General features: G+C 43.0%; 3 protein-coding genes across 23 annotated transcripts in view; 2 read left to right on the forward strand and 1 right to left on the reverse strand.

The window, feature by feature from the left end:
• Positions 1–13,186, forward strand: part of cacnb2a (calcium channel, voltage-dependent, beta 2a) — a 28,449-nt gene extending 15,263 nt beyond the window's left edge. For 7 of the 18 annotated variants that reach the window (XM_086021435.1, XM_086021438.1, XM_086021447.1 and 4 more), the window contains 11 exons: positions 4,005–4,124; positions 4,880–5,002; positions 5,089–5,225; positions 5,322–5,604; positions 6,128–6,208; positions 6,340–6,398; positions 7,423–7,532; positions 7,731–7,882; positions 8,338–8,433; positions 8,523–8,693; positions 9,542–13,186. In XM_086021435.1, coding sequence (XP_085877561.1) covers positions 4,005–4,124; positions 4,880–5,002; positions 5,089–5,225; positions 5,322–5,604; positions 6,128–6,208; positions 6,340–6,398; positions 7,423–7,532; positions 7,731–7,882; positions 8,338–8,433; positions 8,523–8,693; positions 9,542–10,219 — 2,010 coding nt within the window. In that variant the 3' untranslated portion in view covers positions 10,220–13,186. Of the gene's footprint in view, positions 1–2,430; positions 2,977–3,984; positions 4,125–4,879; positions 5,003–5,088; positions 5,226–5,321; positions 5,605–5,760; positions 5,781–6,127; positions 6,209–6,339; positions 6,399–7,422; positions 7,533–7,730; positions 7,883–8,337; positions 8,434–8,522; positions 8,694–9,541 lie in introns of those variants that run through there. The other 11 variants (XM_086021437.1, XM_086021452.1, XM_086021443.1 and 8 more) reach the window with 9 other exon arrangements.
• Positions 12,139–16,181, reverse strand: nsun6 (NOP2/Sun RNA methyltransferase 6). Of its 4 annotated transcripts, none has more exons than XM_086021459.1 (11): positions 15,760–16,178; positions 15,319–15,474; positions 15,146–15,231; positions 14,876–14,982; positions 14,650–14,803; positions 14,271–14,352; positions 13,990–14,109; positions 13,769–13,913; positions 13,382–13,536; positions 12,611–12,736; positions 12,139–12,535 (listed from the first exon to the last, which is right to left on the reverse strand). In XM_086021459.1, exons 1-11 carry the CDS (start codon positions 15,832–15,834, stop codon positions 12,308–12,310), a joined length of 1,434 nt encoding a protein of 477 aa, XP_085877585.1. In that variant the 5' UTR covers positions 15,835–16,178; the 3' UTR covers positions 12,139–12,307. The 4 variants fall into 4 exon arrangements, with proteins under 4 accessions (XP_085877585.1, XP_085877586.1, XP_085877583.1 ...); XM_086021460.1 differs by having other exon boundaries at positions 13,391–13,536; positions 15,760–16,177; XM_086021457.1 differs by having other exon boundaries at positions 12,139–12,736; positions 15,760–16,181.
• A 318-nt stretch (positions 16,182–16,499) lies between these two features.
• LOC147127216 (ADP-ribosylation factor-like protein 5B) lies at positions 16,500–21,104 on the forward strand. The gene is made up of 6 exons (XM_086021461.1): positions 16,500–17,098; positions 18,009–18,069; positions 18,224–18,371; positions 19,176–19,259; positions 19,359–19,510; positions 20,337–21,104. Exons 1-6 carry the CDS (start codon positions 17,053–17,055, stop codon positions 20,383–20,385), a joined length of 540 nt encoding a protein of 179 aa, XP_085877587.1. The 5' UTR covers positions 16,500–17,052; the 3' UTR covers positions 20,386–21,104.
• Positions 21,105–25,543: the final 4,439 nt, after the last annotated feature.

A 25,543-nucleotide genomic window follows, 5' to 3' on the forward strand; every position in this document is an offset into this window, starting at 1 on the left:
TTTCAGCCCAAGCTTGCCGCTTTTCGCTTTTTAACCACCATTTGGTTTCATTGCGTCCGCCCAAGAGGTTTTCATCTCCCTTGAGCCCTGACATTCTGGCCGTCTGACCTGGCTTGTTTTTCGCCTTTTTATCAACGTCGTGCCGCCGTAAACTGCCTTTCAGATTCATTCATGGTTAATTTGCCGTTATTTTAGCGTGAATGAGACCAAATTCAACACGCCATAAAATCATGTTGTTTGTTGTCGTACAGATGAATTTGTAGCTTGTTTCTTCAAAAATTCGTGGGAAGAGAAAAATAATTTTATTTATATAGTATCGTTAATTTTCGATTTTTCGAAATTCAATGACAATTACGATTATTACACTCCACCATTACAAAATTGGTTTACACCTTTTTTTAATTTATAATAACAAATTTGATCAATTTTGTTTGGTCCGAAAGGTACTTGCAAAAACATGTATTTGTCCCTTTAATGTTATTTACATTTAAACATTTTCTTCATCATTCACCAAAAAAATGAATGATCGTTTGAATAATCGTGATTTCAATTATTACCCAAATAATCCTGATTAATATGTTTTTTTTCCGTAATCGAGCAGCTCTCGTTCAGCCCTATTTCGGTGTGAAGCTTGACATATTTTTTTCAAGAATATCTTCTATGCAAGCCCTCTCGTTGAAACACGGCATTCTGATAAATATTGCGTTTGTGGAATAAGTGTTAATCCACTCGTTTTCAGGCATCTCTGGGGGCGGCCATTTTGTCCTCTGTCGACTGAAAATGACATCACAACTGCTCACAGCGACCAATCGCGGCTCAGATTCAGAAAACAGGTCAGCCGTGATTGGTCGTCGTGAGCGGTTGTGATGTCATTTTCAGTGGACAGAAGACAAAATGGCCGCCCCCACAGACGCCTAAAAAACGAGTGCATTTTTCTGCTTAATTTATATTCCACAAATGCAAAATGAATCAGAATGCCGTGTTTCAAACTAGTGGGCCTGCTGGGAACATATTCTTGAAAAAAAACATGTTTGGCTTCACCACCCGACATCTGTGTCGAAAGCAATTGTCACTGTATAATTATTTCAATGGGGCTGTGTAAACGTGCAGCTAACCGCGCAAGCCAATTTTGTCAGGAAGGGGCAGGTGAAGAAATCTTTTCATTCATTGGTCTTACTACCAAAAAAAAACAAAAAAAAAACAGGTATGGACTTCCTGTTTGGTTTGAATCCAAATGAGGTTTGCCCCGTGTCGGGGGAGGTTAGCGGTAGCCGTCGTCTAACCCCGCGCCTGGCTCTTATGTCTTGCTAGCCACGCTATCTTGTCATGTGACTGACAGCCATCAAGGCGATGGGACGATGCACTCACCTAATGCGCTGGCGCTCGGATCGCTGGGTAAACACTTTTCATGGGCCTGTCAGTGTCACCTTGACGTCTGTGCGGCAGCGGCAGCAGCAGCAGCGCCGTCCCTCTTTCTTTTTTTTTTTTTTTGGAACGCTACAAGTCTCATTATCCCCCCCCCCCCCCCCCCCGCCTTAATTTATTGTCTTGCTGTTTTCTCACAACACGCGCACATGCTTCACGCTCCGACCGTCGCAAAAAAATCCATAATTTCTGTAGAACTTGATGCTGTCAAAAAAAAAAAAAAAAAAAAAAAAAAAAAAACTGCTCCAAGGCCAAAACATCCCGGCTTTAGCGGTGTCAAAGAAACTTTTGGCTGCTCCAAATCCAACAACGTATTTTAAGATACTGTATTTACTAGATATAAATATCATTTTCCCTTTCCTGAGAAGGGAGCCAATAGTGCCGAAGGTCACTTTCGAGAAAACGCTTGACTGAAATAAAAAGACAAATAAATGTAAGTTCGTTTTGGACCAAAGAAAAATAAAAAAAATGTGATGTCATAATTTTTTTTTTTTTTTAAAAAGCTGCAAATGTATAAATTCCTGATTTCCTTGTGCAAACAAATACAGCGGATCTCAATGAACGTTAATAATCGACTATGCCAATTTTCTCATCTTAGAGTGTTCTAATCGTAATTGAATTTCCATTCATTGCACCGCCCCAGACGGTCGCGCGTCTAGCTCCGCCCCACACAAGCAAACCGAAGCTTGCGCCACTTTCTGAAAGGCGGGACTGTTTGAGTTGGACGTTTCTGCGACGACGGACCGACCAAGTGAAAAATAAACAATATGTGAATATTCTGACCTTGTCCGTGCCAATAACGTAATCGTCAGCGCGGCGTCCGCGTGACTTATTGTCGCGAGGGGCACGCCTGCATGAGGCGTTGTTGTGCTGGCCAGCCGCAGCCCCGCAATGCGAGCAGATGGATGCAATGTTAGGGGGTAACTGAGGGGGAAAAAAATGTGGGGAGTGACGGAGGAGGAGGAGGAGGAGGAGGAGGAGGAGGAGGAGGAAGGGGGTGGACAGAGACAGAGCGGCAGAATCACTGAAATAGCACAGGCGGGCTTGTGACAAATGCAGAGCGCCTGATCTTGCGTCAGGCTGGCGACGGCGGCACCTGCGCGGCTTCATTAGCGCCAAGGGGAAGAATCGGGACGGATCGGCTCGCTTGCCTGTCAAGCCGCAACAAACGGGGAGGAGGAGAGGCTCCGGCGGCGGCGGCGGCGGGAGCATGCGGCACTCGGCCGCCACCCGACCCGCCCCGGGAGCCGGCACCTGCCGCGGCCGTCCAAAAGCGCCGAGGCGGAGTTTACGCGCTCCTGCCGATCGCCCGTCAGGCTCGCCGGCGAAAGCGGAATGAGAGCGGCATCCCCCGAGCGGGTCGTTCAAAGGCGGCGCCAGCCTGGTTTCTACCTGTAGCCGGTCCGGCGGAGGCGGGAAGTTGAGCGCAAGGGGGGGGGGGTAGTCGTAGTGGCTCAGGACACTGAATGAGCGGCGTGGCTGATGAAGGCCACCTGGATCCGCCTGCTGAAAAGAGCCAAGGGAGGTCGCGTCAAGAGCTCTGATGCCTACGTAAGCGCACGTTAATTTCACCGTCTCGCTTGGGCGGTCGCCGTAAAAAAAACAAAAAACAAAAAAAAAAAAAAAAACGAACAAGCCAGCTCCGAAAGCTCACTTTGATCTTTTTCCAATGCAGTTATTAGAGCTGTCCGTTATTTGTGTGGTTTTCGCTAAAAAGTCACGGGACAAATTGGCAATCAAATCAAACTTTCGGCGGAACGCATGCTCAGTCGGATTCGGGTCAGGTGATTGACTTGGCCATTGCGTAACGTTCCACTTCTTGAGCGTAAAACGCCTCAGGCCATTGTCCGCCGGAACTGCGAAGCGCCGTCCAGCGAGACGGAAACAGACCGCCACACGGATATTCGCCACACGTACTGGAGAACAAAAATTTTTTTGGGGTGCTTATTTTTCACTTTGTTATTTGTCTTCAAAATACGTCCCTGGGAATGAAGGTTACTACTAGAGGTGACCTTAAAGTCAAACTAAACATATTTTTTTTTCAAGAATATCTTGTATGCGGGCCCACGGGTTGAAACGCGGCATTTTGAGAAATATTGCGTTTGCGCAATAAGAGTTATTAATCCACCCGTTTGGAGCCCTCTCACGGGGGCGGCCATTTTGTCACTTCCGTCGACTGAAAATGACATCGCAAACCGCTCCGGGCTCGGGTAATGACCAATCAGGGCTCAGCTTCAGAAAACAGGTCAGCCGTGATTGGTCGTTAACCTGAGCAGCTGTGATGTCGTTTTCAGTCGACAGAAGTGACAAAATGGCCGCCCCGGGAGATGGCTCAAAACGAGCGGATTAACTCTTATTCCACAAATTCCGCAATATGAATCAAAATGCCGCGTTTCGACTAGTGAACTTGCATAGAACATGCATCGAAAAAAAAAAAAAACGACTTCCCCCTTTTAAGGCGCAACATTTTGGGGCGTGTGCTAGCTTTTTAGCATAAAGCACCCAAAAAACTATTATGACTCTCCTAGAAAGACATTGTATTTTTTTTTTTTTTGAAAGTGTGTGGTGTGCGTCGGCAGGGTTCGGCCGATTCCTACACCAGCCGTCCGTCAGACTCGGATGTGTCTCTGGAGGAGGACAAGGAGGCATTACGCAGGGAGGCGGAGAGACAAGCTCAGGCGCAGCTCGACAAGGCCAAGGTAGGGCCCAGGATGAATCGCCGATACTTACTTGCGGCACTTTTGCTCGCGACAGGAAGCTGATAAGAAGCCCGTCGCCGCAAAATCATAAAGTTCTATTTTTTTTTTTTTCCGATTCACTCGGCAGAGCGCAGAGCTCCGCCGGAGCCAAAACAAATTTGGATCCGCCTCAATTTGCACATCTCGATAACTACTCGCCACCTGCGTATGCCAGAATTTGCTCGTTAGAATCGGCGAAGGCAATTAAGGAAAGTGTTGCCGGGGGAAAAGTCTCCACCTTGCAGTTTTATCCCCATTTTTTTTTTTTTTTTTTTTTTTTCCCGGCTCGGCAACAGAATGCAATCGGTGGATCTTTTGACGCTTGATAACCTTTCAAAATCATTTGGACGGTTTGCCAGCGCAAATGAAAGGCGTGAAAGTCATTCCGACGTCTTAACGCCGATGACAAAGACCTTCCAAAAAAGCCTCGGCAGAATCTACTGCAAAAATGCTCTTAGTACTGTTCAATAAATTCATCCGAGGGACATAGTCGTTTGTAGGCCCACTCCTGGTTCGCATTGTGAATGACTCAGCTCACCTGCTTTGCGACTTAGGCCGCAATGCGAGCCCGAGGGAAGTTTGCCGCCGATTCCGGTCGACAGCGATCGGGGCGGAACGGCAGATAAAAAAAATGCTTACGCCGCTTGATTCTTATCCCGGCCGGCGAGCGGCTGGTTCCGTAATGTTGCTTGACGGTGGCTTTTCTGTGCCGGCAGACAAAACCGGTCGCGTTTGCCGTCCGCACAAACGTCCACTACAGCCCCAGTCACGACGACGATGTGCCCGTACCCGGCATGGCGCTCTCCTTCGAGGCCAAAGACTTCCTCCATGTCAAAGAGGTGACGAGCGGACGGACGCGCGGACGGACGCGCCGGCCTCGCCCGGCGACGCCAACCGCTGAAGACGTTGCCTTACTTTGCCGTAGAAATTCAACAATGACTGGTGGATAGGGCGCCTGGTGAAGGAAGGCTGCGACATCGGTTTCATTCCCAGTCCGGTGAAGCTGGAAAACACTCGGGTCCTCCAGGAGCAGAGAGCCAAACAGGGCAAGTTCCATTCCAGGTAAAAAAAAACAAAAAAAAAGAAAGAAAGAAATCCTAATAATCATCATCATAATAGCTCTGTTTTGCTCTTATTTCCGTTTCCGTTTCGTTGCAGCAAACTGGGAGCAAACTCCTCCTCCAGTTTAGGTGAAGTGGTTTCAAACTCCCGGAAGTCGACCCCCCCGTCGTCTGGTAAGCGTCCCGCGCCGGCAAATCGGACGCTCCCTTTCCCTCCTGCCGATAATTCTTACCCGCCGTTGACAGCCGTTGACATAGACGCCGCAGGCTTAGACCCAGACGACAATGAGCCGGCGGTCATCCTGCGCTCCCCCCGATGCGGAGCCAACACTGTCACGTCCCCCTTAGCAAAAGAAAAACGAATGCCCTTTTTTAAGAAGGTAAACCTGGACGGCGGGCCTCGGTCTTTGGCGTTCCTCCGCCCGGCGGCTGCCGCGTCTTCTCGTCCTCCGCCGAGCACCCGCCAGCATGCGCGTTTCTCCTCCTGAACTTTTTCTCTCTCTCTCTCTCTCTCTCTCTTTTTCTGCTCACCGCAGCCAAGCAGAAGCAGAAGTCGGTAAGTTGCGCCTGTGCGCCCGCTCGACCTTCCCCCGTTCCCAAACATACACGGATGAGTCGAACCTTCTGACCGATATCCATATGAATATCGTGTGCCGCACACGCTGAGCTTGTCTGTTTTCCCCTCGTTCACTGGTTTGCGGCTGACGCTTGCAATGGCATCCGCGTTATGAAATGAGATGGTGGAAAATGAAGTGGTGTGCCCCAATCGGATTGTCGAGAGTTGCTCTCATCTCATGGGGCCGGAAGGTCCTCTTGGTGCCGCAGACGTTTGGCCGCTGTCCTCGTTCTGCACGATGACTTGCGTTTGCGCATTTTTGATTTGGCTCTGCTCCCTCTCTAAAGGCGGAGCACGTTCCTCCCTACGATGTGGTGCCTTCCATGCGGCCCGTGGTTCTCGTCGGACCGTCGCTGAAGGGCTACGAGGTGCGTCGGGGCACATTAGCACAAAATGCCGTTCGTAGAACACCCGTATTGCAGAACTTTATTGGATTTAAAAAAAAAAACAACAAAAAAAACAGCAAAATGATTGAATTGTTTTGTTTTTTTTTTTCCAGGTGACCGACATGATGCAAAAAGCACTGTTTGACTTTTTGAAGCACCGATTTGAGGGACGGTAGGTTCTCATCCCGCTTTCTTCCTCATTCCTCCTCCATCCACCCCCCCACCCCCCCTCCCCCCGAGGGAGTAAGTAACAAGTTGGCCCGGGGAGACGAGAGTGTGTCGCTGCTTTAAATAGGCATGTCCTTAATAGGCCATAGTGGACTTCTTTGAGGCCGAGCGGGATTCTGCTTTTTCAACGTGGACTCGTCTGAGACGGGGGAACGCGCATCTGCGTGCATCTCACACACACACACACGCGCGCGCAAATAAACAGTATTCTTCTCACACACACACGCGCACTCAACTTCACAGGTGCCTCGTATACTCTTTGGGCAAGGTGAGGCGTTTACATATTTCAACAGATCGTCATTCGTAGGGATGGACCGATTATCGGTGCCGATAATCGGCATTTTGATGAATATCGGTGTCGGCCTTTTTTTTAAAAAAATCTGTTGGCCGATAATAAATCAATTTATAATTGTGTTAACTTCAAGTAACTATTTGTTTAAATTTTCAGTTCACTTTATTAGAGAGTCTGCTGACCCTGAAAACACTCAAAACAAATTTGAACATTTCTCTCATTTTGAAATTTTGGAGAATGTTATTTACTGTCGAAAAAGTTGTAGGGAGCAATTGTTTCAAGTTTTCATGTAACTTTTGAAGACGCGCTGATGACCCTGGGAGCTCCCTGAACTTTGTTGGAATTTTACAACCAAGGTGCATAATGTAAAAAATGTGTAATAATAAAAAACATCAACATTATGCAAATCTGAAGAAAATGCTCAACAAACATGCGTGCAGGCATTGCAGCAAAGTTAAGAGTTTTCATTCGTTTTATTTTTTGATGCCAAAATTTCCTTTTCACTGAAAATGAATATCGGCTCCAAATATCGGTTATCGGCCTCCTTGACTACTAATAATCGGTAATGGTATCGACCCTGAAAAAAAACAAAAAAAAAATCTCGGTCTTTCTCTAGTCATTTGTCACGCTGCTCACGCCCTTGTCTGACTTTGTCATTTTGTTTTCCCCCCCTCAGAATCTCCATCACTCGCGTCACGGCGGACATCTCGCTCGCCAAGCGCTCCGTCCTGAACCACCCCAGCAAGCACGCCATCATCGAGCGCTCCAACACGCGCTCCAACTTGGGTGAGTATATAGTGAAGAGTTGACAGAATTTCACAATTATCCAGAGTTTCACTTGTTACCGCCACATTAGTAAAAGAAAAAGGGAAACATGTCCGCTACAAATACAGAAAACGTTTTCTTTACATCCTTTGGCATACCACTGGAGTTTGTTTTTGTTTTGGAGGAGATCCGAGGATTCTTATTGTCCGCCTTTTTTAGCCGAGGTCCAGAGAGAGAGGGAGCGCATTTTCGAGCTAGCGCGGACGCTGCAGCTTGTCATCCTGGACGCGGACACCATCAACCACCCGTCGCAGCTGGGCAAGACGTCCCTGGCCCCCATTATCGTCTACGTCAAGATCACCTCCCCCAAGGTGAGAGTCGCTCGCTCGCTCAAGAGAAGACGGACGCATTATAGCCACGTGGATGGTGTGCGATTGTATTTTTACATTCGCAGGGCTCCTGCGGACCCAAACGTGTTTTTTTTTTTTCAAGAATATGTTTCCCAGCAGGCCCACGAGTTGAAACGCGGCATTCTGATTCATCTCGCGTTTGTGGACTATAAGTTAAGCAGCAAAAATGCGCTCGTTTCCAGCCATCTCAGGGGGCGGCCATTTTATCGACTGTCGACTGAAAATGACATCTGCTCACGACGGCCAATCACGGCTGAGCTGTATTCCGAATGTGAGGCGCGATTGGTTGTGCCCCCAAAAAAAAAATACAAAATAAAAAATAATCGTTTGAATAATTGGGATGATTTTAATTGCTGCCCAAACAATGGTGATTCATATTTTTGTCCACACAAGCCACCGTGTTGTGTTGCCTTCAGGTGCTGCAGAGACTCATCAAGTCACGAGGCAAGTCTCAGGCCAAACACCTCAACGTCCAGATGGTGGCGGCCGACAAGCTGGCACAGTGCCCGCCAGTAAGCCGCCGGAACCATCCTACTTGTTACTTGTTTTATTTTTGTTCTTTTTTTTTTGTGTGTGTGATTTTACTCCCTGCCGTCCTCAGGAGATGTTTGACATCATCCTGGACGAGAACCAGCTGGAGGACGCGTGCGAGCACATGGCCGACTACCTGGAGGCCTATTGGAAGAGCACTCACCCCAACAGCTGCGACGCCCCGGACCCGCTGCTGAGCAAGATGCCCGCCGCCACCTTGCCCTCCTCTTCGGGCGCGCAGGTACGCAAGCGTCACAACGGATCAGTTACGCAGCAAAGCTTGAACAAGAGCTATTCTGTTTAACTGTCGTACGAATGTGGCAAGCTTAAAAAATCGAAAAAAACTCGTTTTCAATTTTTTTTTTTTTTTTTTTTTTTATGACAAGTATCATGAAGCAAGACTTGTGGTTTGAATAGTGCCGCCGAAATAGGACAAATTTACGGCAAAATATACCGTACATTTTATTTGAATGATATTAGCTTGTAATGTTGGTGTAACAAATATTTGAAATTAATCAAGATGTAGAAATGAACATTAAAAAGAATTAGCAAAGGGGGTGCTAAAACTAAATAATAAAATATTCAAATATATGGTAAAGTAAAAATGAAGTACTCCCAGACAATCAGAAAGCAATATTATGATGACTAATTTACAATGACAATGTAAATATTCTATTTTGACTATGGTAATCAAAATGCAAAATTACGACAAAGACACATTTGTTACAAAATAGAGTAAATACAGTCTCATTATTGTAAGATTTGGGGAAAAAAATAATAATAATAAATTGCAATTTTGAAAACTGACAGAACAAAAAGACTTAAAGCTATTGACAAATTTCTGTATAGAAAGTGTAGAACATAATCCATTTTTCATAGAGCAATCTTTTTAATAAGTGTGTCATGTTCTACAGAGGCAGAGTGAGGCAAAAATAGTAATGAAAAATCAAACGTATATCACGAGGGACGGACTGGGACCGCCGGGCTCGGCTAAAGACGCAGACGGGGAACTTCACAAAATGCAGTCAATATTCCAAAAATGATGATTGCAACATTGGTTGACTGAGATTTCCTCCTATTCCGTATCAGGGCGGCGGTGCAGAGCATCGAGCAGACAAGGCGTTAGTGGAGAGGAAGGGCTCCAGAGAGGAGCACCACCATCACCACCACCACCGCCATCAGAACCAGGACCGGGCCGACGGCGAGGAGGACGCCGCCGCCGCCGCCGAGGAGGAAGAGGAGGAGGAGGAGGAGGAGCGTCCGCCGAGGACCGAGTCGTCCCGGAGAGCGGCGCCTCACGCCCAGCACCACCGACACCACCACCATCACCACCGCCACCGCCACCGCAGCAGGGGCCTGGCCCGGCAGGAGACGCTGGACTCGGAGAGCCCCGAGAACAAGGACGCCGCTTACGCCGAGCCTCACACGCAGCTCCTCCACCACCACCACCGCCAGCAGCAGCAGGACGCCAACCGGGAAGAGGCGGAGGAGGAGGAGGAGGAGGAGGAGGACGAGGACTTGGGGGATCCCCGGCAAGCCCACCGGGACCACAACCACCACCATCATCACCACCACCATCGCTCCAAGGAACGCGAGCAGGACCACAATGAACGCAACAAGCAGCGCACTCACCACCATCACCACCAACAACAACAACAACAACAACAACAACAAAGGCCCGCGCGGGACCACCACCACTATGACAGAGAGCCCAAAAAGAGGGGCGACGCGGGCGAATGGGCCCGAGACTCGTACATCCCCCAGTAGACCACGTTTTTACTGCCCCCCCCTCCCCCCTCCCCCGGCCCCCCATGTCCCTCCCTCCTGTCCTGTTGTGCTGCTACACCTCCAAACCACAGCATCCTATTTATATCCACTTCCTTCCAGTTTTTCATGGCGGCGTTTCTATGACGTAGATACAAGCATACGGTGGATAGAAAAAGTCTACACAACCCTGTTCAAATGCCCCAAAAAAAAAAAAAAAAAAAAAAGGGACCGACTTTTTTCACCGTTAACGTAACCTGTCCATGCCAGGAAAGCCAACTAGAACAGCGGAACTTTATTCAAAGTGAGCCACTAAAAATGCCGGCCCAAGGATTTGAATGTTATTGGTTCGTTCTGATCAGCCACACCCCCCCACACTTGATCAAACAGAATCTCATATTTTCTTTTTAAATTTACCCTCTTCGTTTTTTTTTTCCGCATTAATGGTGGAGCGGGATTTAAAATGATTCATCTCGGTCTCACGCTTACAATCACACAAATCTGTGTAGACTTTTTACATCTACGTACACACGTGTCTATGCCTAGATCCTTATGGATATGCATGAATGTTCACAAATATGCATATTTGATTAAAAAAAAAAAAAAAAAAAAAAAGCATGACTTTTTGTTCATGTACTGAGCCGTGCTTTTTTTTTTTTCCTTCACGATATTTCCCACCTGCAGCTACTTCGCTGATGTTTTTTTTTTTTTTTCTTTCAGACGTCCTTCCAGAATTGATCGGTCGAGTGAGTCGCCGTGTTTGTGTGTTTGCAGCGAGTCCTTTGCTCGGCGTTTTTATAGCTTTGGAAACAACAGTAAGTTTACCACCGCCTTCTTACATGAGGAAATACGGTACAGTGTTCCATAGAAATCATATACACCAAATTCATGTTTGATGTAAAAACAGCCCGGTAGCTTTCGAAGCTTCGACCTCCAGAAACGCGTCGTTTGAAATTAGCGGTGCAGTGGAACCTCCAAAGTGAAAAAGGGTCAAATTTGGCTTTGATTTCGGCGAGGGGAAACTATTGTAACACAGATCACATCACACGATAATCACTCAGGATCATCGGGTAGTAAGAATGCCAACATATCCAATCATAGCGCAAGATACAAAAATGTTTTCAAGGCTACATTGGTTAGCAGCGCGGGTTTTTAAATGTGTATTAAACGCTCTTAGAACAGTTGCGTTGCTCTTTGAAAACACCCAGGCTGCCGCATCTATAAATAGTTTTTCTTCTTCTTCCCCCTCGCTTAAAACGCTACTGAAAAATTGAGGTAGGCTCACGGGGCCGTCGTCAAGGCAACGTCACGAGCAAAGTGGGATGAGTCTAAAATAGGCTCCGAGTGGAGCGCTCCGGTGTTTTCCTGGGAATCCTGCCAGCTAGACAAATATCCAGAAATTGGCCTTGGGGATGAGCAAAGTCCATTTTCGCTGGCTGCCATAAATTGTTAATATCTCTCGTGACTCCGCCACTTCCTGGTTTGCGCGCGCTGGCGAGGAATACGCCATCGCCGTGGCAACGGTGTCGTCACTGTTGTCACGGCAACGCTGCTGCATTCGCCCTCTCCCTCAGTGTTTATGCGGCTTATCCCGACATTGCTTGCTAAAAGGCAGTGGGGTCAAGAGGGATATGACAGCGATTTTTTTTTTTTTAATCAGTAGCATTAAAGTATTCCGTCTTTACATTCCGTCACTCCTCCCCCCCCAAAAAAAAAACGTCTGTGAATGACATTATTTCAAGCTCATTATCTTGCTTATTTCCGATGCATATTCACTTACCTGCTGGGAGTATCGTGAGTGGATTGAATTGTTTACAACTGTTTAACTGTTTAACCAACCACCCATCATGGAGTGATGATGACGACGCGGACCGTAGCAAGCCAGGGGACATCACAAGAATATTTAAGACCTGCTCGCCAACTTGAGTGTTTTTCTTTTCCCTTTTATTAGTTTGTCAACCACTAAAAACTGGTGAAAAAAAAAAAAAAAAAAAAAAGTCCGTTTTTGTTGGGGGTACTATGGCTATTACATAGTGACATCCCCATCTACTGGCCTGACACGCATATTACAATGTTTTCAGTACTTAAGCGTCAAGTGTGCTTTTGTTCCCGAGCATCCCCACATGGAGCGAGTCCGTTTTTCTGGAACTTGGCAATAAAGAACCCGATGGTGTCGCTGTCGGCCCTGCTGACGAGGGGCGTCGCGGCGGCGGCGGCGGCGGCCTCCCAGCTCAACTCTGGTCGGAACCTCTGGAGGAGGCTGAGCTGCTCCGGGGTCAGCCCCGCCCCCGGCATGCCCTCGCCCCCCAAGTGAGGCTCCTGGAGAGGCGAGACATTCAATTGCGCGTGTGAGGAGGGGGGAAAAAGACGGGACGGAGTTGTCGGTCTTCTTACCTGAGGAAGCAGCCTGAGTCCGGGGAAGGTGCGAAGGGCCCAGGCCACCTGCTCCTCGTTCTCCGCCAGTGTCACCGTGCAGGTACTGTACACCAGGACGCCGCCGCGCTTTAATGCGCGCACCGCCTGCAAGTACAAAATTCATTCACAGTGCAAGTATTTCAGTAATACCCGTTTCAATCAGCTGAAAACAAGATGCTCACCAGTCGTTGATAAATGTTTGGACCACAAAAATATCATACAATTGGTTATACTAATATATTTTGAACAAAAGAAAAAAGTATTGTGAATATTTGATACTAAATTTGATAGATGATTAAGTATTAATGCGAGTTTTAACATTGTCTTCCTTTTACTAATAGTAGGCTATAGGACACATTTTGCCTGTAATAAAATTAAATGATGTTGGCAAAATTGTAGACGCTACAAAAGAAGTCGATCGGGTATTTTTTATTTTATCACGTGCCTGGTTATTTTTTTTTCTGTTATTTGATCACATTGAAATTATGCATTCATTTTGTAATTGTCTGAAATGGCATTAAAAAAACTTGATCGATACTAAAGCTACTGTATCTCGTACTTTCCCATTAAATGCTCATACATATTGATAGTCATACCCTTATATATATATATATATATATTCATTTCGAAAATATTATTCAAATGATGCCATAGAATCACATACTAACATCCTGAACTTGTCCAACAGCAAGTGGTGTTACAAGTGTGACTCCACTGCCATCTAGTGGTGAAAAGTCAAGTAAAGCATACTGTGCGTACGGCATGGAAGAGACTTCTTTGGAGGGGTGGGTAGGAGCAAACCTCCTTCAGACTCCAGGTGCTCGCCATGTTTGGCCTCTGGCCGAGGCCGCTGCAGGGCGCGTCCAAAAGCACGCGGTCAAAGCTCTCGGGAGGGAAGGGCGGCCCTAGAGAACGGCCAAGAACACGGACGAGTGAGACTAACTCAAAGATGGCTGGTCGTGTCGTTAATTCGTATCAGCCTCCTAAAACACATCAACAAAAAAAAAATGCAATCTGGGGTATTTTTATACGATTTTTAGCACTCTACAGTTATACTCTACTCAAAAATACAACAAAATTAAATAGAGTGTACATGTTTAAAATCATGATTAATTCATTCTGGCGTGGTGGTGTCACCTTCTCCGTCGCCGATGATGCCGTCGCTTACGACTTTGGTGCTGTTGAAGCAAAACGCCTTCACGCTACGCAACTGTAACTTTTCAGCATTCTGGCGAATCAGCTCCATCTTGTTTCGGATCCTGTCCAAGGCCACCACTTCACCCTGAGGACAAAAAAAGAAAAGAAATTAAGTACTTGTGAGAGAGGGGAGGTGGTGGTGATGTCATTCTGCAGTGTACCCGATCTTCCATGAGGGCGGCGATGTGGCACGTCTTCCCGCCCGGGGCGGCGCACATGTCCAGGACGCGCTCTCCGGGACGAGGACCCAAAACGTGGCCCACGACCACAGATGGAAGATTCTGGCATGAAAAAAAAAATTTTTACGACCATACTGCTCTGCAAAGTCTGGAACCTCCAAAAATGTGGACTTGCTAATGTCTTGTGTAATGTTTTGAGCCAAAGAAAACCCCCCTTTTTTTTTTTTTTTTCCAAGCGGAGAACTTCAGTTAATGATTTTTACCTGTAAGAAGGCCAGGTGAGGTAACACTCCATCAAAAGAGGGGCTCCAGTAAAGGGGCTCAGTCATACGCACGCCGAGGCCCCTGCAAACGCAAGACACGCAACTCACAATTTGGAATTTCAAACCATCGTTGCGTGTCAGCAAACGTCAAAACTGTGACAATAATAACAAAATAGGGACACCATCGTGTCACGGGTAGTAGTGATGGCAAATAGGAAAAAGTGTATCTATTAAATATTTTAGAATTGATTAGATTTTCCCATTGATTCATCTGATAAAAAAAAAAAAAAAAAATTAAAATGTGCACATGGGGTGCAAGCATTACTTTTATCCACTTGTGGTCGCCATCCTCGCGTTTCACCCCAAAATCTGCAACTACCTGATGGTTTCTCCCATGCCAAAAATGCCGGCACGGTCCTTTTCGGCCACGCCGTTCCCCACAAATGTCCTCTTGCCATGGAAGTTGAATGCTCCCCGGGTACATTTTCCCTCTAGGTCGGAGAACACTGACACTGCGTCCCCGGCTTTCATGTCTGCAATATAAACATCAACAACCTTTATGATGATGTCACCACAAGTGTTTTTTTGCGTGAAATGGTATTTACACTTTGGGCAAGCGAGTATTCCGGGGGCAAAGACGTGAGCGCCCCTCAGCACGGCGTTGCCGCACTGTGCACCCACCACCACCTCGGAGTTGAGCTGCTGCACACATCTGGAAAAGACAAAAAAAAAGAAATCAACAACTTTCCTCATGTTACATTTCTTTCTTTTGGAAGAAGAAAAATGTTTTGTTTCTCAAAATATATTTAAATAACCCAATATGGGTTAAAAAGGTGAACAGGTGTGTTTCTTAAAGCAGCGGCGTAGTCTCGAACCTGGGTCCGACCACAGGAATCAGAAGCACATCCGGAACGCTGGGATGCGGGACGATCTCCATCTCATTCTCCGATCCAGACGTTTGCTACTCCCAGTCCCGACATAAACAAACGTAAACGTGACATTTTCGATGACAACTCGGAGGTAAACTTTTTCTTTCTTTTAATCTCACCCTCCTTAGCTCTTCGCCCAGTTTACGTTTGATTTCTCCCAGCGGCGCCAGGTGGACACTGCCCCGGACACAGGTGTAAGACGGCGGGTGCGACAGGCAGGTAAGGAGCGTCTGGAAATGACATTCAGCTTCCTGATGGCCAATGGACGACAACAACTTGCAACAAACAAAAAAAAATCATTTCATTTATTTTATTACAAAACAGACTAAGCATTACATAGATTTTTTTATTTGAAGTACAACATTGGACAAAAAAAAAACCCACATAAAACGTCCACATTAAACATACAAGGTACTCAAACGTAACTCAAACGTACTTTTACAAAATTCCATCAAGACCCCTCATGTTTGGGGGTCACGGTGAAACAATACTCCATTGGGATAATCACGATTTCTTCCAGTACCATGATAGAAAATGTGCATTTTTTCATCAAAACGTACCTCTCTGTTCAAGAAGACACCCTTCAGGTAATCGGCGACCTCCGGCCTCAGAGAAATCTTTGGAAAGACCGACATTTTGTCTGTTTTTGACGCGAGTTTAGCGTGAGCGATGACAAAACTGTGTACAGGGTTACAAACTGAGCTAATTTAAACTCTCCTTTGTTTGCGCGATTAAAGGCATACTCTATGAACACCAGAGACGCCAATTGTTCCCATCGTGAATAATCTTATAACATGCCACTCTACTATGTTAAATTGCGAACTTTGTCGTAGCAAGGCACCACATTGAGATGTTTTGGCATGGACATCGTCGGTGCTTTCACTTCCGCATACGTCACTGGCGAGAGATCACACAAAAACACTATTTTTTTGTTTTGTTTTTTTATAAGGTTTTAAAATACATATGTTATGCAATCGATAGTTTTAAAACACGTCGTGATTGATGAACGAACGTTTTTTAAGGGGAAAAAACGAACGCGTCGCTACGGCATGACGTAATCAAGGGGCGGTAAAATTTGGCTTCTGAGTTTTTATTTCATTTTTATACATTTGCCGGCACAATAAAACATTGTCTTGCTTAGTGTTCCTATATTTTAATTAGATGCTTATTTTTTAAGGGGAAGATGTGAACGTGACGACATAATCAGAGGTACATAATGTGACTTTTTTAACTGGAACTTTGTTTTTTTAACTTAACTGGGGAAATGTGAACATATCGGTGTGTAATGACGCCTGCAGAAAGACACCTTTTTCTCTGATCTATATTCTCGTACACTAAGAAGTTGTGGTTTATTTTTTAAAAAAAGTGTAATTTTTACCACTACAAAATCAATAGCACTTTTTAATGGCATGCTTAATAGTCTTTTTCATGGCATGCTTAACTGGTTTATATTCATGTTGTATTAGTTTAGGGAAAAATGTGAGCGCGGCGTGATGACGTCAGAAGCAAGGAGTTCAATATGTGGCTGATTTTTTTCTGAAGCCGGCCCAGTGTAAGCCGAGGGCTGGTGGATGGTCAGACGGATCGCGCATACCGCTTCTTGGCGCAGTTCTCCTGACATCGAAGGCGCTGCCTACAAACCCCGAGGCGTCTTTCGCCGCTCCCCGCCACATTTGTCGACGTTTACGGGGGCGCATGGAGTCCGCGTTGGAGGAAAAGTCGCCGTGAGCTCGTAGCTTAGCTTAGCCACCGTGCGTGTGGAATTGCAGCTCGGTACCGACCGACGGATGTTCGGAACAAAGAACGGACGGACGAACGGACATTGGCATTTTTTATTTTAGTTTTTTTAAACAATGGGCCTCATATTCGCTAAACTGTGGAGCTTCTTTTGTAACCAAGGTACGCAAAGAGTTCATTTCTTTACCGTTGCCAAAATAGATAGCACTACTCCGAATAGTTTTATCGTTTGGGACGACTTTTCTGTTGACTTTGTGACACAGTGTTTTCTATAAACTCTCCGTTATTGTATTGTGTGAGCTGATATTCGAGTTGGTAATTTGCATTCAAACTAAAGAGATTTAGGAAATAATTACTTTTTTTATTTTGGTTTTTATCATATTGTTTGAACGGTCGATTGATTAGTATTGTCTGGGTTGCTATGACGTAACTATGGGTAGGCTCTCCCAAGGATCATTTTTCATTAACTTTCTTAAAAACATAATCAGAGATTTGTTTTTTCGAGCGCTGGTGTTTTTGTTATGATTAGCGGTATCTTACTTTTTAAATTATGACAAATTAGCTTGTGGAAAAAATAAAAAGATTGTTTTAACGCACAAAAAACTGCTTAATTTCACAAAGAATTTTTTTTACTTTTGCAAAGCAATTGTTTTCTGAGAATGCCTTTTAATATTATGAGTTGAAAAAATAGTTTTTTTTGTGGAAAATATCTTAATGTTTTCAAATCTTTATTTTTTAGAAAGAATCCATTCTGACAAATTGGCATCAGCTTGAAAAAATCCATGTCAGGCCCCAATTGTTAATGTTTTGAAATGATCTCATTTTTTTTTTTTTATATCACTAAAACCCTGGAATTTGAACAAGGGTGTGTCGACTTTTCATATCCACTACACATATTTGTCGGCCTTTTACAAAGCCCTAGGAAGTCATAGACGAGACTCTTGTCCGCCTCTAATCACGCTTCCTTCCTGGATGAGTGGGTAGCACAATGAAGGATCTGCCACTGATGTCACGAAATGACCACGACTAGCTCTAAAATGTTGGAAAAATCTCTTTTTTTTTTTCCATACAGAACACAAGGTGATCATCGTTGGCCTGGACAATGCCGGCAAGACCACAATACTCTACCAGTTGTGAGACTCTTTTTTTTTTTTATTACATAGGTTCTTTATTCCACCAATTCTGTGTACAGTTGTAATAAATAAAACATGGTTATATGTAAAGCTTGGGATTAGATAGCTTTGTAGCTCGCCGGTTGCGCAACTAACGAAGTGTCCCTTTTTTCAGTCTGATGAACGAGGTGGTCCACACGTCGCCCACCATCGGCAGCAACGTGGAGGAGATCGTGGTGAAGAACACGCACTTCCTCATGTGGGACATCGGCGGACAGGAGTCGCTCAGGTCCTCCTGGAACACGTACTACTCCAACACCGAGGTACAGATGTGTGTGAATGAGGGCAGATGGCGTGTTTGTTCACAGAGCGCACGGCAGCTGAGGGGCCGGTCCGGGTCAAAGGTTAAGCGTTGACAAAGCGAGACCCCCCCGCCCCCCAGAAGCAAAAAGTCTGCCCTTGACATCTTCTCACGCCGTAGTCGCTACTATACTATTGTGATATTATGCAATAGTTCTGTCATGTTGCCCAAATATATATATATATATATATATATATAGGTTATGAAATATAGTAATATTCTTTTTTTAATCCTATTTAATGATGTCATCACTGCTTGATCTTAGAAAAGTGCAATATTATGTCGGTACAAGTGCTATTTTTAGTCATTGAAGTGCACATTACAAACATTTTTTTTTAGGAGGCTGCAAAGGATGAACAATGCAAGAACTTATAAAGACAGGCTTATAATTTTACAAGGAATAAAGTCTTGTACTCACGAAAAAAAAAAAAAATGTAGCTTTCGCCAGAAAACGGTTTTGTATAAGGCAGCATTTTTTTTTTTTTGGAGGAATTGAAAAAATAGAATGAAATAAATTCGTACTTTCGGAACGCTTAATTTTATGTCATAACTGTTTAGTGTGGCCTGGCACAATTCAAAACAAAACGAGTAGACCAAAAAAAAAAAAAAAGAAGCTGAAATGATGGGGGAGGCACACGCCCCGCCCTCATTTTAAAGGTCGCCGGGCGTGTCTTTTTGACACATGTGGCATCTTTTGTTCCTTTTGTTTCCTTTCGGGCTCAGCCGTCAGCACTCCCCGGCTGACTCGTTGTGGTTGTTTGTGCAGTTTGTCATCCTGGTGGTGGACAGCACCGACCGAGAGCGTCTGGTCATCACCAAAGAGGAACTCTACAGGATGTTGGCTCACGAGGTCAGCCGTCCGGACCTTCCTCTTCTTTTTATTTTTTTTTTTTTGGGGGGGCTCAAAGGGGGCCGTTTTTGACACCGTCCGTCCGGTCTTCCCATGCAGGACCTGCGCAAAGCGGCCGTGCTGATCTTCGCCAACAAGCAGGACATGAAGGACTGCATGTCGGCGGCCGAGATCTCAAAGTACATGACGCTGAGCGCCATCAAAGATCACCCGTGGCACATCCAGTCCTGCTGCGCTCTCACCGGGGAAGGGTGCGTTGCCGATCGTTGACCCAGACCACCTGACAATAACATTGGAAGCTCACGAGAAGGAAAAAAAAAAAAATCAATTAGTATTAACGTATTACTTCTAGAACAAAAATATTCCATTTTGAGAAAGAAAAGAGAAAAAAAAATTTTTTTGACAGAATTTTTTTTTGTGGAGAAAAATTTACACGAGGAAAAAATGCCTACTGTCATTTTCAGGATAAAACATTGGCATTTTTACAAAAGGTTTTTACGGGGTGATATGCAAAAGTTTAACAAAAGAAATGACAAAAAACAATCTAAATTTTGAGGGGCAAAATATTACAATATTATTTGACCCAAATTTAAGAAAATATTTATGAGATGATTTGATTTTGAGAAAAATTACTCGATTTTATGAAAGTGCCAATTGGGATTTTGAGTTCATTTTAATTTCACAAGAAAAGTATAGTTCACATTTTTGCAAGAAAATTACTTGTTTTACATATATTTTTTTACTCATATTTTTACTCGCAAATTTGTTTTATGAAATAAAAAATGTATTTGACACTAAAATATGAATTATGAAAATGTAAACTAAAATTTTGGGTACTTAAAAAAATTTTTTAAATATATTTTAAGGGTAAACATGCAGTTTCTATGCTTTCATGGGGAAAAATATTTTGAGGAAAATGTGTTTCATTTTCCAGGCGAGGTACTAAATTTCATGAAAAAAATGTACTTGAGTTTATGGCAAACAAAAAAAGCATCATAATTTTCCCAATTTTGTGGGCTAATTTTACTAGCGAAAATTTAATCATTGATTAAATCATGATCATCTTTTTGTTTCCAGCTTGTGTCAAGGTCTGGAGTGGATGACATCACGGGCTGGACTCAGATAGCAGCTCCCCACCCTCCCCTCAATTCTTTCATGGACGTCCGTCACCCCCCCCAACACGATTTCTGTCTCATGGCCTTCTACTTTTTCTTCTCCTTTTTTTTTCTCTGGAACAGACTTGTGGGCGTTTTGGGCCGGAAATGAAACACGGCCATGACGTTCAGGGACACAAGGGATGTGGACTGTTTTTTTTTTTTTGTTTTGTTTTTTTTCTAAAATATATACAAATATGTATTATTTTTCCTTTATTGACTTCATCTCACACACTTAAGTGTTTGTTCTACATACACTATAATAAGTTTGGTGGGTTTTGGCTCCACAAGCAAAAATGTGCTTGTTTTTATTTGAACTTTTTTTCCTCTTGAACAATCTGAAGCGGTTCCCTTTTTTTAATGACAGTATTTTTAATTCCACTATTTAATGTCATTCTTTCTCAGCATTTGAGCGGAGAAGGATGTTATTGCGTGTTTTATTTGTACTTTTCCAGATGAACGGTGCTCTTGTGTGTTTGCGAGTATGCGACGCGCACTTTTTGTAGAAGGAACTATCTAAGATGGCGGTGCAGTATTTGAGCCACGAAGTCAACAAAAATCCATCGTCTGCCTCACAGCGGTGTCTTGTTGCGTCCGTCTGGAGGAGCCGATGGGACAAAGCATCAAGATGACGACTTTGCAAAGGATAACTTGTTACGTTTATGACATGATTAAATATTTTTCAGCCGTAGGTGTTTTTATTATTGACCTGTTTTCAAAGGAGGGTTTTAATGCGCGCGCATCAGACTCAAAACACCGGGAGACACGCGCAGACTGGTCCGAGGAGATAATCAGGAATGCTCGTGTTTGAGGTGCTCATTTTTCACCTGGTAAGTTTTTGTGGTCGTTTGGTTTGAAACCGCTTAACTTGTATGTCTTAAAATTAACTTATGACTTAAAATGTTGAGCAAACCGTGGTAAAAAACGCCTTACTATACCCTTACCACGTTTTTCGAAAAAAAATGCCTTTTTAGAAAAAAACGCCTTACTATACCCTTACCACATTTTTCGAAAAAAAAATGCTGTACCTATATAACCTGACCACGTGTTTAAAAAAAAACCAAAACGCCTTACTATACTATTACCTCGTTTTTCGAAAAAAAAGGTAAGGGTATACCCTTACCTCGTTTTTCGAAAAAAAAAACGCCTTACCCCTTTTTTCGAAAAAAAAATGCTGTACCTATATAACCTGACCACGTGTTTAAAAAAAAACCAAAACGCCTTACTATACTATTACCTCGTTTTTCGAAAAAAAGGTAAGAGTATACCCTTACCTCGTTTTTCGAAAAAAAAACGCCTTACTATACCCTGACCTCGTTTTTCGAAAAAAAAAATGCTGTACCTATATAACCTGACCACGTGTTTAAAAAAAAAAAAAAACACCTAATTACCTCATTTTTCGAAAAAAAGGTAAGGGTATACCCTTACCTCGTTTTTCGAAAAAAAGGTAAGGGTATACCCTTACCTCGTTTTTCGAAAAAAAAAAACGCCTTACCCCTTTTTTCGAAAAAAAAACGCCTTACTATACCCTTACCTCGTTTTTCGAAAAAAAAAAAATGCTGTACCTATACAACCTGACCACGTGTTTAAAAAAAAAAAAACGCCTAATTACCTCATTTTTCGAAAAAAAGGTAAGGGTATACCCTTACCTCGTTGAAAGAAAAAAAAAACGCCTTACTATACCCTTACCCCTTTTTTCGAAAAAAAAAAACGCCTTACTATACCCTTACCTCGTTTTTCGAAAAAAAACGCCTTACTATACTATTACCTCGTTTTTCGAAAAAAAGGTAAGGGTATACCCTTACCTCATTTTTCGAAAAAAAAAAACGCCTTACCCCTTTTTTCGAAAAAAAACCGCCTTACTATACCCTTACCTCGTTTTTCGAAAAAAAAAATGCTGTACCTATACAACCTGACCACGTGTTTAAAAAAAAAAAAACGCCTAATTACCTAATTTTTCGAAAAAAAGGTAAGGGTATACCCTTACCTCGTTTTTCAAAAAAAAGGTAAGGGTATACCCTTACCTCGTTGAAAGAAAAAAAAAACGCCTTACTATACCCTTACCCCTTTTTTCGAAAAAAAAAAACGCCTTACTATACCCTTACCTCGTTTTTAGAAAAAAAACGCCTTACTATGCTATTACCTCGTTTTTCGAAAAAAAGGTAAGGGTATACCCTTACCTCGTTTTTCGAAAAAAAAAACGCCTTACCCCTTTTTTCGAAAAAAAAATGCTGTACCTATATAACCTGACCACGTGTTTAAAAAAAAAAACGCCTTACTATACTATTACCTCATTTTTCGAAAAAAAGGCAAGGGTATACCCTTACCTCGTTTTTCGAAAAAAAGGTAACTGTATACCCTTACCTCGTTGAAAGAAAAAAAAACGCCATACTATACCCTTACCTCGTTTTTCGAAAAAAAAATCGCCTTACTATATTATTACCTCGTTTTTCGAAAAAAAGGCAAGGGTATACCCTTACCTCGTTTTTCGAAAAAAAAACGCCATACCCCTTTTTTCGAAAAAAAACGCCTTACTATACTATTACCTCGTTTTTCGAAAAAAAACGCCTTACTATACTATTACCTCGTTTTTCGAAAAAAAGGTAAGGGTATACCCTTACCTCGTTTTTCGAAAAAAAACGCCTTACTATACCCTTACCTCGTTTTTCGAAAAAAAAAATGCTGTACCTATACAACCTGACCACGTGTTTAAAAAACAAACAAACGCCTAATTACCTCATTTTTCGAAAAAAAAGGTAAGGGTATACCCTTACCTCGTTGAAAAAAAAAAAAACGCCTTACTATATTTTCGAAAAAAAACGCCTTACCCCTTTTTTCGAAAAAAAACCCGCCTTACTACACCCTTACCTCATTTTTGGAAAAAAAACGCCTTACTATACTATTACCTCGTTTTTCGAAAAAAAGGTAAGAGTATACCCTTACCTCGTTTTTCGAAAAAAAAACGCCTTACTATACCCTTACCTCGTTTTTCGAAAAAAAAAATGCCGTACCTATATAACCTGACCACGTGTTTAAAAAAAAAAAAAAAACACCTAATTACCTCATTTTTCGAAAAAAAGGTAAGGGTATACCCTTACCTCGTTTTTCGAAAAAAAGGTAAGGGTATACCCTTACCTCGTTGAAAGAAATAAAAACCGCCTTACTATACCCTTACCCCTTTTTTCGAAAAAAAAAAACGCCTTACTATACCCTTACCTCGTTTTTCGAAAAAAAACGCCTTACTATACTATTACCTCGTTTTACGAAAAAAAGGTAAGGGTATACCCTTACCTCGTTTTTCGAAAAAAAAAACGCCTTACCCCTTTTTTCGAAAAAAAACCGCCTTACTATACCCTTACCTCGTTTTTCGAAAAAAAAAAAATGCTGTACCTATACAACCTGACCACGTGTTTAAAAAAAAAAAAACGCCTAATTACCTAATTTTTCGAAAAAAAGGTAAGGGTATACCCTTACCTCGTTTTTCAAAAAAAAGGTAAGGGTATACCCTTACCTCGTTGAAAGAAATAAAAACCGCCTTACTATACCCTTACCCCTTTTTTCGAAAAAAAAAAACGCCTTACTATACCCTTACCTCGTTTTTCGAAAAAAAACGCCTTACTATACTATTACCTCGTTTTTCGAAAAAAAGGTAAGGGTATACCCTTACCTCGTTTTTCGAAAAAAAAACGCCTTACCCCTTTTTTCGAAAAAAAAAACGCCTTACTATACCCTTACCTCGTTTTTCGAAAAAAAAAATGCCGTACCTATATAACCTGACCACGTGTTTAAAAAAAAAAAAAACGCCTAATTACCTCATTTTTCGAAAAAAAGGTAAGGGTATACCCTTACCTCGTTGAAAGAAATAAAAAACGCCTTACTATACTATTACCTCGTTTTTCGAAAAAAAGGTAAGGGTATACCCTTACCTCGTTTTTCAAAAAAAAGGTAAGGGTATACCCTTACCTCGTTGAAAGAAAAAAAAAACGCCTTACTATACTATTACCTCGTTTTTCGAAAAAAAGGTAAGGGTATACCCTTACCTCATTTTTCGAAAAAAAAAAACGCCTTACCCCTTTTTTTGAAAAAAAAACGCCTTACTATACCCTTACCTCGTTTTTCGAAAAAAAAAATGCTGTACCTATACAACCTGACCACGTGTTTAAAAAAAACAAAACGCCTAATTACCTAATTTTTCGAAAAAAAGGTAAGGGTATACCCTTACCTCGTTTTTCAAAAAAAAGGTAAGGGTATACCCTTACCTCGTTGAAAGAAAAAAAAAACGCCTTACTATACCCTTACCCCTTTTTTCGAAAAAAAAAAACGCCTTACTATACCCTTACCTCGTTTTTCGAAAAAAAACGCCTTACTATGCTATTACCTCGTTTTTCGAAAAAAGGTAAGGGTATACCCTTACCTCGTTTTTCGAAAAAAAAAAACGCCTTACCCCTTTTTTCGAAAAAAAAACGCCTTACTATACCCTTACCTCGTTTTTCGAAAAAAAAAAAATGCTGTACCTATACAACCTGACCACGTGTTTAAAAAAAATAAACGCCTAATTACCTCATTTTTCGAAAAAAAAGGTAAGGGTATACCCTTACCTCGTTTTTCAAAAAAAAGGTAAGGGTATACCCTTACCTCGTTGAAAGAAAAAAAAAACGCCTTACTATACCCTTACCCCTTTTTTCGAAAAAAAAAACGCCTTACTATACCCTTACCTCGTTTTTCGAAAAAAAACGCCTTACTATACTATTACCTCGTTTTTCGAAAAAAAGGTAAGGGTATACCCTTACCTCGTTTTTCGAAAAAAAAAACGCCTTACCCCTTTTTTCGAAAAAAAAAACCGCCTTACTATACCCTTACCTCGTTTTTCAAAAAAAAAATGCCGTACCTATATAACCTGACCACGTGTTTAAAAAAAAAAAAAACGCCTAATTACCTCATTTTTCGAAAAAAAGGTAAGGGTATACCCTTACCTCGTTGAAAGAAATAAAAACCGCCTTACTATACCCTTACCCCTTTTTTCGAAAAAAAAAACCGCCTTACTATACCCTTACCTCGTTTTTCGAAAAAAAACGCCTTACTATACTATTACCTCGTTTTTCGAAAAAAAGGTAAGGGTATACCCTTACC

Source organism: Filicampus tigris, chromosome 21 (assembly GCF_054856515.1).
Source record: "Filicampus tigris isolate MCC_2025a chromosome 21, RoL_Ftig_1.0, whole genome shotgun sequence".
Taxonomy (NCBI): domain Eukaryota; kingdom Metazoa; phylum Chordata; class Actinopteri; order Syngnathiformes; family Syngnathidae; genus Filicampus; species Filicampus tigris.

Coding starts and splice junctions, on each gene's coding strand:
- LOC147127216 (XM_086021461.1), top strand. CDS start 17,053: ATGGGCCTCATATTCGCTAAACTGTGGAGCTTCTTTTGTAACCAAG. Junction 17,099..18,008: donor GAGCTTCTTTTGTAACCAAG/GTACGCAAAGAG, acceptor TTTTCCATACAG/AACACAAGGTGATCATCGTT. Junction 18,070..18,223: donor ACCACAATACTCTACCAGTT/GTGAGACTCTTT, acceptor CCCTTTTTTCAG/TCTGATGAACGAGGTGGTCC.
- nsun6 (XM_086021457.1), bottom strand. CDS start 15,834: ATGTCGGTCTTTCCAAAGATTTCTCTGAGGCCGGAGGTCGCCGATTAC. Junction 13,537..13,768: donor CATCATCGGCGACGGAGAAG/GTGACACCACCA, acceptor GCCGTTCTCTAG/GGCCGCCCTTCCCTCCCGAG. Junction 12,737..13,381: donor TCTTCCATGCCGTACGCACA/GTATGCTTTACT, acceptor TTGTACTTGCAG/GCGGTGCGCGCATTAAAGCG.